The following is a 13,957-nucleotide window of genomic DNA, read 5'->3' as shown; positions in this document are numbered from 1 at the left end:
CATGGGTCCTTCAAAAGTAGGCTCTGGGTCTAATTCATGTCCCCTCTTTGATTCTTCTGGCCCTGGTTGCCTTCAGTGCCCCCCACTGTAAAATACACATTCGACTAGAATCGAACTGGCATTCACTTGGCCATAGTTGGCTTGAATGGATGTTATCTTTGGCCCACGTACAGGAAACCAGAGCCAGTGTTTTAAAATTGAGATATTTTACATAGAAATCTAGAATTCCATCTTCTCTTGAAAAATCAGGAGATGTGGCAATGAAGAGTCCACATCCCTACATGACAACAATTGGCTGGAGCCAGGTGGCAGCTGGCCCCTAAGGTAGAGCATGCACTGTCAGTTGGCCAGAGCCTATCAGTCCTGCTCTGCTCATTCGCAAGACCTGCTTGACCCTGAAGACAACCCAATTTGGGGCCCTCTGGACAGCTGGAAGCAGTCTATGCCAGGCAGAAGGTAGGCACTTCCTTGCTAAATGAGTAAAACCCTTACCCCCCTCACCATCTCCCCCTTTTTTCGCTACCATTTTCTTGTCTTGTCATGCTAAGAAAGCCCAGTTATTGAGTAAGGTGATTCTCACTTAGAAAAGTAAACTGAACAAGCCTGTTAGAGTCAGGAGAGTCTATGTTATACTGTGGTAGCAAACAACTCCTATATCGCAGTGCCTTACAACAACGAGAATTTATTATTTGTTCACACACACAAACCTAGACACAAAATGAAAACACCCTTATATTTTGACAAGCATGCATACATGCATGAGTGCATGGGTATGTTTGCAATCACGAGTCAAATGAAAACTCTGGCATATGAACATATGACCTCCCACAGAACCCTATTTAGAGACTGATCAGCTTAGACCCCATGACGCTGTTTTCATAAGAGACATAAAAAGGCCCCAGAATCTAGGCATTAAGGGATGGTGGTACAAGAATATCCACTCTCAGCCAAGGAATTGTCCCATATCATAAAAAGAGTCTGAAAAGCTTATGAAAGAACCTAGAAGTTAAAAAAACAAACATGTTAAGCATTTTGGACTTTAAACATTTTGCAAATGCATGAATAGGAAGTACTCTGGTGAGGCCTCCTCTTCTGGGTTTCTAGCTCAAGAGGGAGATGCACCCCAGATGTCCAATAGGCAGAGAAATGGAGCTGGCTGGCCTGGGTCCGAGAGAGGAGCTAGAAGGCTGGGGTCCTTCATCTCCAGCAGGAGCTGCAGATAGAAAGGAAGGCATCAGAGCCACGTCACATCCGTTTCCCCTCCTGGCTCTCCCCTCTTTTTTGTTCCACCCAATCGAGGCTTTGTCACCTGGACTACAGCACAGAACTCTTCCTCGCTGATGTGTTCATCTTGGGTCTTGCCTCCTCCAATCTCTCCATCAAAGTCACCACATATCTTTTTTTTTTCTTTTGTCAAGCCCGGGATAATTGAATATACTCCTCTCTAGCTCAGACATTCCCGGGCTCTTCACCACCCACAGTTTCTGGTCTAGCCCCTAGGCCTGGCATTCTAGACCTGGGTGACCAGTAGCCTCCCCAGCCTCATCCCTTTCTGTTCCAGCAGTTCCTCTAATGTTGCTGCTTCACTCACACACCACACCCCATCCAGCATTTTGGTCTGGGAGTTCCCAGCCTTCCCTTTCAACCTTCCCAGGATTCTATCGCTCCTCTGATCCTTCCTCTCCAGGCTCAACATTGAAATTTAGCCACAAAACACAACTAGTGAAGGCATCCAGGCTCCACATGTAGACTGGAGGCAGAGGCCAGATCTCCCTCCAGCCTAGGCTCTTATCACCTATGTATATCCTGCCCACCACCACAGATTGCAGGGGTCAGACTAGAAAGCTCTGGGATGGGAGTGAGGAGACCTGGGCGTGCCACTTGATATGCTGCATGCCTCAGGGCAAGTCCCTGCCACTCTCTGGGCCTCAGTTTCCTTGTTTCTTGACACCAAATGCACTGGGCATTTCCTGATGAGCACAGAGCTCTGACGATTCACTGAGCAACCATCACCTGCCATCTCCGACATCAGGCTGAGGAGCTTGGGTTCCCCAGGCCCAAGGAGGTTCAACCCACCAACCCAGACCTCCCAGATAGGCCCTACTTACCACAGCCCCGTCCCATTTCCCAACCATCCCCACCCTGTGCTGTGCTCTCCTTTCAAGGACCAGGCTACCTGCTGCCACGCAGGGCTGGAGCAGGGAGATGGAGCCAGAAGATGCCTGAGAAGAGTTTCTCAGCATCAGCAGAGCCTCAGCGGCTTCCAGCTTCCGCTGCCACTCTGAGGAGGCAGAAACTGAGTCCTGGTCAGAAGCCTCAGGACCCTGCAATGGAAAGGGTGTGAGAGGATGGGAACTGAAAACCCATGCCTCCCTACGTCCTGCAATTGTCCCTTCAGTCCCCGGTTCCGCTGAAGGCCCCACCCACCCTGAGGCCATCTGCCCTTCCCATGCACTAAGCTTGGCCCCTGCCAGGGTCCTGGACCCCACTATTTTCCAGGATCTGTGGCCGCAGTGAGGACAGGGTCAAGGGTGGCACACGGCTGGAGGACCAGAGTTGAGCATCTAGAAACAAGGAAGGAGAGGCCAGGGGATCAAACCCTCTGGCAGACACATACTGCCAGTAGACAAACAGGGCCAGGATTTTGCAATATCTGGATGTGGGATCTGAGTGCCTGCTGGCCATTAGTCCTTGTGGCTTGTGCAAGTCCTTTCCCCTGTTTGGCCTGTTTTCCTTTCTATGTCTTTCTTGTATATCTTTCTTGAGACACTCATTCCTGCCAGCAGTTTCAAAACTCTCGGGGCAACAGTGACGGGTGTAGGAAATCACAGGTGTCTGCATTTTAATCTGCAAGGCACCTGAAGGGATGTGATTACTGTCCTGTCCAGGGACTGGTTCTCACTTCCATATTCCTCAGTCCCCATGGAACTTGAAGGACCAGCCTGGCTCATCTCCAGGAAGCTTTCTCTAAGGGCCTCTGGACTCCCCCCTGGGCTCTGTGGCCCTCACCACCATGGCCCTCCTTTCAGCAGGACCTTCTTTCCCATCAATCTGTTTCCTCCATCTGAATGGAGGACTAACAGCCTCCATTCGTTGAAGGAATGTGCCACGTTGTGGCACAACGTGGCCTAGTCCTCTTGTCAATGCTATAGGTTTATGATATTGTCCCCATCAGTACACTGCTAGGGAAATGGAGGCTTGGAAATGGCCATATTCTCACAAATAGGAAATGGCAAGGCTAGGAGAACCCTGCCCTTCCCCACTAGTCTGAGATGCTGCCTCCTCCTCCCCTCCTCCTGCTCCTCCACCACCACCTCCTCCTCCTCCCACTTCTCGTCCTTCTCTCCTCCCCCTCCTTCTGGCTGCTCATCGGTCGCCACCTCCACTTCCTCCTTGTATCTCCCACGGCATCAAGCACAAAGGCCAGGCATGCAATAACACAATATACAACTAGCTCCGTGGTCCTTCTCACTCTACGCACATGCTGGACAGGGCAGGGGTCCTGTGGGTCTTCCTGGAAAGAGAAGTTGTGAGTTGCATCTTCAAGGCTGCTGGAGTCCAAGATAGAGACAAAGATTTTGGGGCCTGACCAATCAGCAGACCTCCTTGGGTGCTCGCCTGCAGGAGCCGAGAGGACAGGGTGGAGTGTCAGCACCAGGCCAGCCATGGAGAGGAGACATGGGTATGTTGTGTGATGAGGATAGTAGCCCAGAATGTCAGAGCTATTCAGTAGCCCTGAATGTCAGTCAGAGCTGAGAAGACCTTGAGGACCAGCCAGTTCCTGCTCTTTATTTTCCAACCGGGGAAATTGAGGTCCAAGGAGGAGTATTATTTCCCCAAAGTCATATGGCAGGCTGCAGTAGGGTTAGAGAGGGAACCCATGTCTTCAGGACACAGACAAAAGAGTCTGGGCAGTGGCTGAGATGGGAACCTCCTCACAGCCCTCAGACTCTCCTTACTTCCCCGGCGGGGGGGGGGGGCGTGCACAGGGGTGGGCCTCAAGCTGGGACATGATGTTCTCCTTCCCAGCTGTGGAAAGCTGGGGACACTTTAGATGAGCCTTTCCCCCCTGAACCCACCCCACCTCACTCCACCCCCACTCTACTTCACCTCCAATCTGAGGTCTCATCTCACCGAGAACCATTTCCACCCCCACCCCCACCCCCCACCCCTCACCCCGATTGCCCCTTCCCACCAATACTTGGTAGATCATATTGATAAAGTTTTATAGGTGGGGCAGCTAAAACCCTGAGGAGTACCTTGCCAAGGCCACATCGAAATTGGGTAGTAGGACTGGTGGCAGCACTGCTCGTGCTCTCTACACCCAAACCCAAGACGCCCTCCCTGACCAGAAACACTCACTGACGACTCCTCCTTGAATGGTCAACTTCTGGACATGGCTGTGAGCTTTGGGAGGGGAGGCCCCACTCGTTATCAGTCCTTGAGTCAGGTGCCTCTTTAGGCATGCCCCCTGCTCCCTCTTCAAGGCACTCTCAGCACGCAAGACTCTGCAGGGATCCCTAAAGTGGGGGATTGCCAGTCTACAGTCAGTCACATTTAGAGGAGGCCCCCTCCCCACCCCCACTGTCAGACACCATACTCACGAGAAGAAGGCACACTTGTGACATTCACAAGCCTGGAAGGGGCAGGAGTGCTCCTGGTCCTTGGTTTGGTCATTGAGGCCATGGTTGTAGCAGCGGGCACAGCAACTTACAGTTCTTTTGGGGCCAAGTTCGATCCCCCATGGGGCTCTGGTCTCAAGGCCAGTGGGGGAGTCGGAGGGGCAGCAGGGCACAGCAGGCATTTCATTGGGATCCATGGTTCTAGGGCCAGGAGTGGATGTCAGGATGGCCACATGATCCCCTACCCTCAGCATACTTCCTCTGCCCTTCAAAATCCCCACCTGAGGTGCCTGGATTCTTCTTCATCCAGCTCACCGCTGAAATTGGATCGCACCCACCCTTCTTGCTCACACAGCCTCCTGCCCAGGAGGCCCTACTCACGCAAAGCCTCGTTCCAAGCAGCTCATGGCATGGTTCCTGTCAACTTTCAATCCAATCATCATTCTCCTTGCCTACCTTCACTCTACATAGATCCCATTTTCAGGCATATACATTCACTCTTGTGCCCCCTTCAACAATTCCTGCCCTCCCCTTCTCATGTGTCATCCTCTACTCTGCTATACCTATTTTTCCTGGCATTCGCTTCCACCGTTGTCTTCCTAACCTCCCACATTCACTCACTCCCTACTCATGACTCTATGGCTCCTGAACTCAATTCTGTTATTAGTCTCATGTACATCCTACGTTCGAATTTCCTCTCACACCCCATTCTGATCTTCTTCTGCACCCCACTGTAATCTTAATTATTCTCTTTTTCCCCCTTTAAGCGGACACCCCTTTGCACCCCATGAGATTATATTATGTTGCTGAATCCCAAGCCCCTCTTTCGATAATTATGTTTTATTCATCCCTTTGATTAGTCATTGACTAGATCCTTGTTGGGCCCCCTATGGAATGCCAGACCCTGACCTGGTCAACAGACAACTCCTCGCTGCACTAATTGTTTTCTTCCACCAACACACCCTCTCTGCTTTCATTCAAACCCATGTATTCCCTCCACAGCCTCCTGACAATCTCCCATGATCCTCTTCACGCTTCAACAGTTATGCTTGGGTACACCTTCCCTGTCCCCCAAACCCAGGGTGTACTACCCCGTCTCAAGGCAGCCCAGTCATTCGCTGCCACTACCACATCAAAATCAAAGGCAGGGGCATATGCCCTGCCTCAGGTTCCAGAGGCCAGGAGTCAAGGGTCTGAGGCAGGGGATCCTCCCCCAGGCGTTCCAATGTTGTTGGTTGGGGGGTGGGGGTGGGGGTGCGGGTGACTGAGTTGGACATCAGGAGCGGGCAGAGGGACCCCACTGAGGTGGAGGAGAGGACCAGGGGTTGGTGATCCAGAGCAGGAGGGAGGGAGGAAAGAAGATGTGTGGAGAACGAGGGCCGTATTCCTGATGCCAGCCTGTGGTTACCTCAGCCTCCAGCCGCAGTGACAGGAGGTGGGAGGGAAGACCACTTCTCTCTCCCTTTCTCGCCCTTCGCACAAAGGCCAATGAGCTTCCAGCGCTGCCTTGCTCCTCCCACATCTGTGGCCAGCGACCAATGAGCTTCGAGTTCCACCGGAACTCACCCACCAAAGCCCCGCCCCCTTACCGTCCTCCCACTTCTCCGCGTGCTGGCTTTACCAAGCCCGCCAGTGAGTAATTCCTGAAGTGAGGTGGAGCTTTGCGTTCCCCCAAACCTTGTTTCCCAGACTTTTCTCTCCTTGGATGTGACATACTACATGCGCGTGCAGTTTTAACTCATGTCCTTGGTATTCTGTAATTTACTTTTACAAAATCCAGCGTGTGTTTTTAAGATTCATCCATATTCCTATGTCAGGGATTCTCAATCAGGGGGGCATCCTGCACCCCCGAGGAACATTTGGATGTGCCTGGAGTCATTTTGGTCCACCTTTGCATGTCTCGGCTTCTGAGCTCCCTGTCTGTTCCATAGATAAATTTGTCTATTCCTGTGCCAGTACTCCACCATCTTAATTTTTACCTCTTGACAGGACACCTTGATCTATGTGTGGTAGGGAAAGTCCCCACATCTTATTCATAATCTTCAGGCGTATCTTTCGTATTCTTCACCTTTTGCCCTTCCAGTATAAATATTAGAATCAACATGTCATGTTCCTTGAAAATTCATTTGCAACACATTTGGGTTGCATTTTCATTAAATCTATGGATCAGCTAGGGGAGAATTGCCTGTATTTATGACACCCAGCCTTCCTAGTCACCAACATGGCATGTCTCTCCATTTATGAGGGTCTTCTTTAATGTTTTAATATTTTAGTTTACTATTTAGGTTTATCTTTTCTACATTCAGATCTTGTACATCTTTTATGGCATATATCCCAAGATACTCTAGAGTATTGTTGCTCTTGTACTTGATATCTGTTTAAAATGACATTTTCTAATTGTATCTAATTTATAGAAATCCATTTGATTTTTAAAAACTGTATTGACCTTAAGGTCAGCCACCGTGTTAAACTCTGTGATATCTAATAATTTGTCTTTAGACGTCTGCAGGTTTCTGTGAATCTTTGAGTAAGAGAAGTACAATAATCAACTTACAGGTTTCTTAAACCTTTACTGACTGGCTAGGACATCCACTACAAGTGGAACAGACATGGCAAAATTGGACCCCTTTGGGTTAACATTTCCATATTAAAATGTATTCGTTGTGTTCCACTGCTTTCTTTCCTTCCTTCCTCCCTACCTCCTTTCTTCTGTCCTCCCTTCTTTCCTTCCTTCCTTCCCTGCTTTCTTCTTCTTTTCTCCCTTTCTTTTCTTCTTCCTTTTTCTCTTCCTTCTTTCTTTTTTCTCTTTCCTTCTCTTTCTTTCTTTCTTTCTTTCTTTCTTTCTCTTTATAGGTTTAAGGAGCTTCCCTTATATTTCTAATTTCATAAGTTTGTCTTAAAACATGAATCAATATCGAATTTTACTTTTCTGTCTCTATTGAAATGTTCAAGAGTCTGTTTAACAGTCTGTTAATACAGTGACTGTTATTTGCAGATGCTTTTTTCAAAATCTGTAGTGAAGTTTATAATCACAAGAGGACAAAACCATAAGTGTGTATCTTAATAAGTTTTCAAAAATTAAACATACACATTCAGTTAGCACCTAGAGCAAGCAACAGAATATATTACCGATACAAAAACCTCTCTCATGCCCCCTTCGACCTGTATTTTTTAAATGTGAATCCAGCTTCATTCTCCAAGGATAAATGTAACTTCTTTATGGTGGATCATCTTTTGTAGATACTGGTGGGTTCAGTTTGCTAAGGCTTTGCTTTGGCTTTTTTTACATCTTCTGTTCATGAGTGAGATCAACTTGAAGCTTCTCTTTCCCATAGTATCTTTGCTGGTTCCAGCGTCAAGGTTTTCTAGTCTCCGACTCAGTTGGGGAATAGTTTCTCTTTTCTACCCTCTGGAAGTTTTTGTATAACATCAGGAGTATTTACCTTGGGACTTTATTAAAACTTGACTACTAGATAGCTGTGATGGCTGTTTTCTCCATTTTTTCTTAAATTGTACTGTGAATAATTTCAAACATATACAAATAGGGTTTGTATACAAACTTGCAATCTCTAGGTTCATTAGAACTGTGGTCCTGAACACTAGCTTGCAACTAAGTCATAGGGCTTGTGAATACAGATTGCTGAATACTACATTTATAGTCCCAGATTTAAAATCAAGGAAGGAACCCAGAGTTTGCTTTTTGACAAATTCCTTAGTGATGCAGAAGCTGATGGTGGGGGACCCACACTTTGAGAAACACTGCTCAAGACAGAATAGTGAGGGAACTTCCAAATATCCATCACTGTACTGCAACCATTAACAAATCATTGCCAATTGCATGTCATATAGATCTTCTCCCCTCCCTCTCTTCTGGATTATTTTCAATACTACAAATCATCTTATTTTATTGCAGAATACACAACATAACTCTAAAATATGAGCAATCCTTTTTCATCAACTTTCTATTTTCAAAATGCTCAACATTAAAAAGTGAACATTCTTTTACCTAGATTGCATATTATCCTATTGCTTTATCTCTCTTTTTTTTCTTTTTGCATAAGCACTCAAATTCCTAACGCTTCATCCAATTACTTCAGAATGGATCTCATAAAAATAGGATATTCTCCTGTCTAACCAGATTACTGTCATCATGTTGAAGAAACTTAACAATGACATAATATTATCTAAGTCCATATACAGTCTGTGTTCATATTTCCACCAATTATCCCAGGATATCCTTTGGGGATCACCAGTTCAATCAAGTATCATACAAATTACATTCGGTTGTCATGTCTCTTCTGTATCTTCTAGTCCCAAACAGTTCCTCAACTTAAATCTTCCACGACAATGACATTTTCCAAGAGCCTAGGTATGTTTGCTTCCAGTGTGTCCACAGTATGGTTTTGCCTGATATTTTCCTCTTATATAGATTTCTGTTTAACATTTTTGGCAAGAATATTAAATAGGTGATGAGTAGTTCACATCATATCACATCTGAAAGCTCCAAAGGTCAGTTTGTCCAGCTGTCGGTGCTACTTTTGGCATTACTCAGTTTGATCACTTATTTATGGTATCCTTGCACAGATCACTAAATTTAAAATGTACCTTTGTTCCTCTGTGATTTATCAGCAGTCTGTAGCATGATATTTTGATACCATGTGGGTATTCTGTCCCTTCCTCACAAAATTTCACCTCTGGGTTATTGTTCCTGGTTATTGTCTGATTTGATTACTATTTGGTGGTTGAAAAATGATGACTTTCTATTGCTGTCATTTCTTTCTACTTTTATTGGCAGACATTTTGCTGTAAAGACAAATATCCCAATTCCTCACCACCCATCTAGTTACTGGTGCTGCTGTTGTGTTTACAGCAGCAGAGAAAGATGAAAAGCCATTCATTGTGTTCAAATAAATATAAAGAGAATAACATGGACAACATTAAGAGATATATAAGCAAATTTAAGAGGAATTTGGTAAGAATTTCTCTAACAGTCCAAACAGAACGATAAAATCTATTGCCTGAAATTAACAGGAACAAAGTTTTTAACAATTATTAAGAGAATCTGAGTTATAAATTTGGCCAGCTATAAAATGGCGTGGATCTCTTGTGTTCTCTCTCTCTCTCTCTCTCTCTCTCTCTCTCTCACAAACACACACACACACACACACACACACACACACATCTCAGATAGACACATGCTTAAAATATATAAATAAAAAACACTTTATTTGTTACAGAACATAGAAAATTGTGACACCATATATTCCATTTTACAAAAAGCATATCTTCAACTCTCCATACTATACAAGACCTTTCCAACAATGTGAAAAAGGAATTGATTCAAACTCTGAACAATTTCAAATACCTTATTTTTACCATTACATGAGTCATGAGATATGAGACCCTGGCCAATTAATACTTTAGGTACATTTTGTCTCCATGGATTTTTCAATTTGCAAAAAACCTGATTTGTAGATGAAAAAAATTGAACTAATGGCACAGATATCCTTGAATCCTTTGTATCATTTAGAAAAAAATTTGACCTAATTACAAGAGATAGTGCAAAAATAGTTTCTGTCATGAAGGACCACAATCTAGCTGTTATGCTGGAAAGCGAATCTCACCATTGTTTTAAATCAACTTCTCTTATTCTTCTTTACACTGTATGATATATATTGAAAAAAATGGGTAATTAGGTTTCTAAAATAGACTATATGTAAAGTATCATGGATATAGATATTAATGTTTTCAGTAAATATGTGCAAATGCAGTGAATCACTGTAGGTTAATTTTGTCATTCTTGCTAGAGATTTGTAAGATTTATGGATCTTTTGAAAGAACTAGATTTTTGTTTCATTTATTTTCTCTATTGTTTTATGTTTTAAATTTTATTGATTACTGGACTTATTTATTTATGAGACATAATAAAACAAATATTTCTTATGTATGATATTGCTTATATGTGGAATCTGAAAGCTGAACTTGTAGAAACATCAAGTAGAATGGTGGTTACCAGTGCTGGGTGTTGAGGAAAATGGGGGATATTTGTCAAAGGATACAAACTTCCATTTTGAAAATGGATTCCTTCTGGGGATCTAATGCACAGCATTTGGATTATAGTTAACCATACTATATTATACACTTAAAAGTTGCCAAGTAAATCTTAAATATTCTCATTACGAAAAGGAATTTATAATTGTCTAAGGTGATGAAGGTGTTAGCTAACATGGTTGTAATAATATTGCAATATATAAATATATCAAATCAACATGTTATACAACTTCAACTTATTCAATTTTCTGTGTTAATTATATCTCAACAAAGCTTGGGGGGGGAAATAAAATGTATCCAGATTGAAAAGAAATTAAAATGTCTTTATTCACAAACACAATGCTCATCTATGTAGAAAATCCAAAGAAGTCTAAAAAAAAGGCTAAAAGGGGAAATTAGCAAGATTGCAGAATACATGATCAAGATACAAAATATGGGGGGCCTGGGTGGCTAGGTCGGTTAAGCATCCGACTTTGGCTCAGGTCATGATCTCATGGTTGGATTTGAGCCCCGCATCGGGCTCTGTGCTAACACCTCAGAGCCTAGAGCCTGCTTTGGATTCTGTGTCTCCCTCTCTCTCTGCCTTTCCCCCCACTCATGTTCTATCTCTCCCTGTCTCAAAAATAAATAAAACATTTATTTTTTAAAAAAAGATATAAAATATGAACTTTATGTCTGTTAGCAATTAGAAATTGAATTTTTTTAGAAATGCTAAATAGAGCTAAATCTCAAAAGATATGCAATATTTGTAGACCAAAAAGTACTCAAAAATGCACTGAGAAGTTTAAGAAAATCTAAATAGAGAATGCACCTTGTTTGGAAAATTCAATATGTTAAAATGTCAATTTCTGTATTGGTTTACAGATTTATCATAATCCCAATCAAATTCCAGGGGACTTTATTTTCATTGTGTTCAATACTTTAATTATTCTTAATTGTGATAAAATATACATAACATAAATTTTAACATCTTAACCATTTCTAAAATTTATTGTTGTAAATACTGCACAAATATGTAAATATTTTAAAAATCATTGAGTCATATACTTTAAATGTGTGAATTTTGTGGTAAGTGAATTACAACGTGGCAAACCAGTTACATAAAAAATTTGAAATTAATTTTGTAGAAAATAAAATACATTATAATGAATAAAATGAATGAATAAAATAAGCCATTTTTAAATACCAGTTCAAATAGATAGATGTCTCAAGAACTTGACTGAATAAAATAAGGCAAGAAAATATACAGATTAGCAAGAAGAAAAGAGACAACCACAGATACTAGACATTAAAATAATTACGAGTATAGCATTTGTAACTCTTTCATGATCAATTTAAAAATCTAAGGAAATGGATGATTTCCTAAAAATATAAATAAATAAAATGACCAAAGTTGAAGTGGAAAACTTGAATAAATTACTATACAGATGATTGGAATATTAATTGGAGATCTGTCACGAGAAAAGGCAGGAGGACCATAAGAACTCACAGTGGAATTTAACTTTCAAGAATAAGTAATCCTTATTGCAAATGACTGCAAATGGGTATGGAGTTACTTTTGGGAATGATAGAAATGGAATGTGGGAATGATATTCTGGAATTAGATAGTGTTGATGGTTGCATAAAATTGTGAACACACTAACAATCACTTAATTTTACACTTTAAAGAATAGCTAAAATGTTGAATTTTATGTTATGTGAATTTTATCTTGATAAAAAAGAATAACAGATAAACATCAATGTTATCTAAATTCTTCTAGCCATTAAAAACCATAGAAAGTCCTTCAATACCTTTCATAAAGCCAGCATCATTTTATTACCTAATCCTGGTCAGGAGAGTATAAAACAGAAAACTAGAAACCAATCTCACTTATGAATAAAGATTTAAAATTCTGAAGACAATATTTGCAAATAGATTCAAGCAACGAATCCAAAGAAAAATACTCTGTAACCAAGTTGTTTATTCCAGAAGTGCAAGTGTAGGTCCATATCTGCTTATTCTACCAACATAATCAGCAATGTCCTATCAACATAAAAAATTTCAAGGAGAAAACCACAGTTTTATTAACAGGGACTAAAAATATACTTCATAAAATTTAGCAGCCATTACTAATAGGATTAAAAGAAAAGTATATATATAATGACTATTTGCACACAAATATCATTCAAAACACTAAAACTATTTAAATCAAAGTCAGGAAGTGGATAGGATGCATATTATCACCACTATTATTTAATATGATATTGGAAACCCCAACAAATGCAGTAAGACAAGAAATTTAAATAAATGGTATAAATTTTGGAAAAAATAAAACTCACTTTTTGGAATATATGCTTATATACCTGGAAAGTTCATGGCCATATTAAAAATGTACTATATTGTGGGGATTGACTACTAATAGATATGGAGTTTCTTTTGGGGGTGATAAAAATGTCCTAACATGGATTGTAGTGATGGCTGTACAACTTTGTTCAATGGTCGAAAAGCCTGTCAATTTTGTATTTTAAATAGGTGTATTGCATGGTATGTGAATTTTTTTCTCAATAAAGCTGTTAAGACTTTACTATATTAAATGACAAAATTTGATAAAGCATTTATTTTAAACTGAAAGGATAAAGATACAAAAATCAATAGCTTTCCTCTTCTAGCAATAAGCATTTAAGAATAGAAATCAGAAAAAATATTTCATTCAAATAATGACAGAGCCTATAAAATGCTTAGGAATAAATTTAACAAGAAACACACATAACCTATATTAAGAAAACATAATCTAACTAAAGAATATAATCTCATTAAAGAAAGTAAAACCAGATATGATGTTGGGGCACACACACACGCACACACACAAGCTATGGTTTAAAAGAGCAATTAGCATATAAAAGAGCTAGCACTAGAATTCTGCAAACAGTGGGGGAGCTGCTGGAACACCCTCTGCAGGAGGCAGGGAGGGACTGGCACCAGGGTTTAAGCTCCCGCTCCATCTCCCCCCGCCCATCTTAACACTGTGGAGAGCAGAGCCCAGGTGCACAAGCTGGTCTGTCATGTAAGTAAGCCCAGGTCTGTAGACCCACACCAGCCCCTGTTGCACAGCAGCACAGAAAAAAAAAAAAAGCCATGGTTTAAAATAGCAATTATCATATAAAAGTCCCAGCCCAAGATTTCAGCCAAATAGCAGAGTTGTTGTAATCCTCATTGGGAGCAGACCGGTCTACACTACCCCTCCATCTTGAAGACATAGACCAATGAACAGTCCAAGCACCCTACCAATATGCTGACTTACTGA

At 42.0% G+C, this 13,957-nt stretch overlaps 1 protein-coding gene across 1 annotated transcript; it reads right to left on the bottom strand.

Annotated features, from left to right (window-relative positions):
- Nucleotides 1-702: 702 nt before the first annotated feature.
- DMRTC1B (DMRT like family C1B) lies at nt 703-6,086 on the bottom strand. The gene is made up of 6 exons (XM_047844452.1): nt 6,031-6,086; nt 4,605-4,823; nt 4,363-4,520; nt 3,482-3,618; nt 2,177-2,324; nt 703-1,213 (listed from the first exon to the last, which is right to left on the bottom strand). The coding sequence occupies exons 2-6, from the start codon at nt 4,817-4,819 to the stop codon at nt 1,101-1,103; spliced, it is 771 nt and encodes a 256-aa protein (XP_047700408.1). The 5' UTR covers nt 4,820-4,823; nt 6,031-6,086; the 3' UTR covers nt 703-1,100.
- Between the last annotated feature and the right edge of the window lie 7,871 nt (nt 6,087-13,957).

The sequence above is a fragment of the Prionailurus viverrinus genome, chromosome X (assembly GCF_022837055.1).
Source record: "Prionailurus viverrinus isolate Anna chromosome X, UM_Priviv_1.0, whole genome shotgun sequence".
NCBI lineage: Eukaryota > Metazoa > Chordata > Mammalia > Carnivora > Felidae > Prionailurus > Prionailurus viverrinus.
The sequence above is the reverse complement of the archived record's forward strand: the minus strand, read 5'-3'. Positions and strand labels throughout refer to the sequence as shown.

Coding starts and splice junctions, on each gene's coding strand:
- DMRTC1B (XM_047844452.1), bottom strand. CDS start 4,819: ATGGATCCCAATGAAATGCCTGCTGTGCCCTGCTGCCCCTCCGACTCC. Junction 3,619..4,362: donor CATTCAAGGAGGAGTCGTCA/GTGAGTGTTTCT, acceptor CGGCTCCTGCAG/GCGAGCACCCAAGGAGGTCT. Junction 2,325..3,481: donor ACCCCTGCCCTGTCCAGCAT/GTGCGTAGAGTG, acceptor TTTCCATTGCAG/GGTCCTGAGGCTTCTGACCA.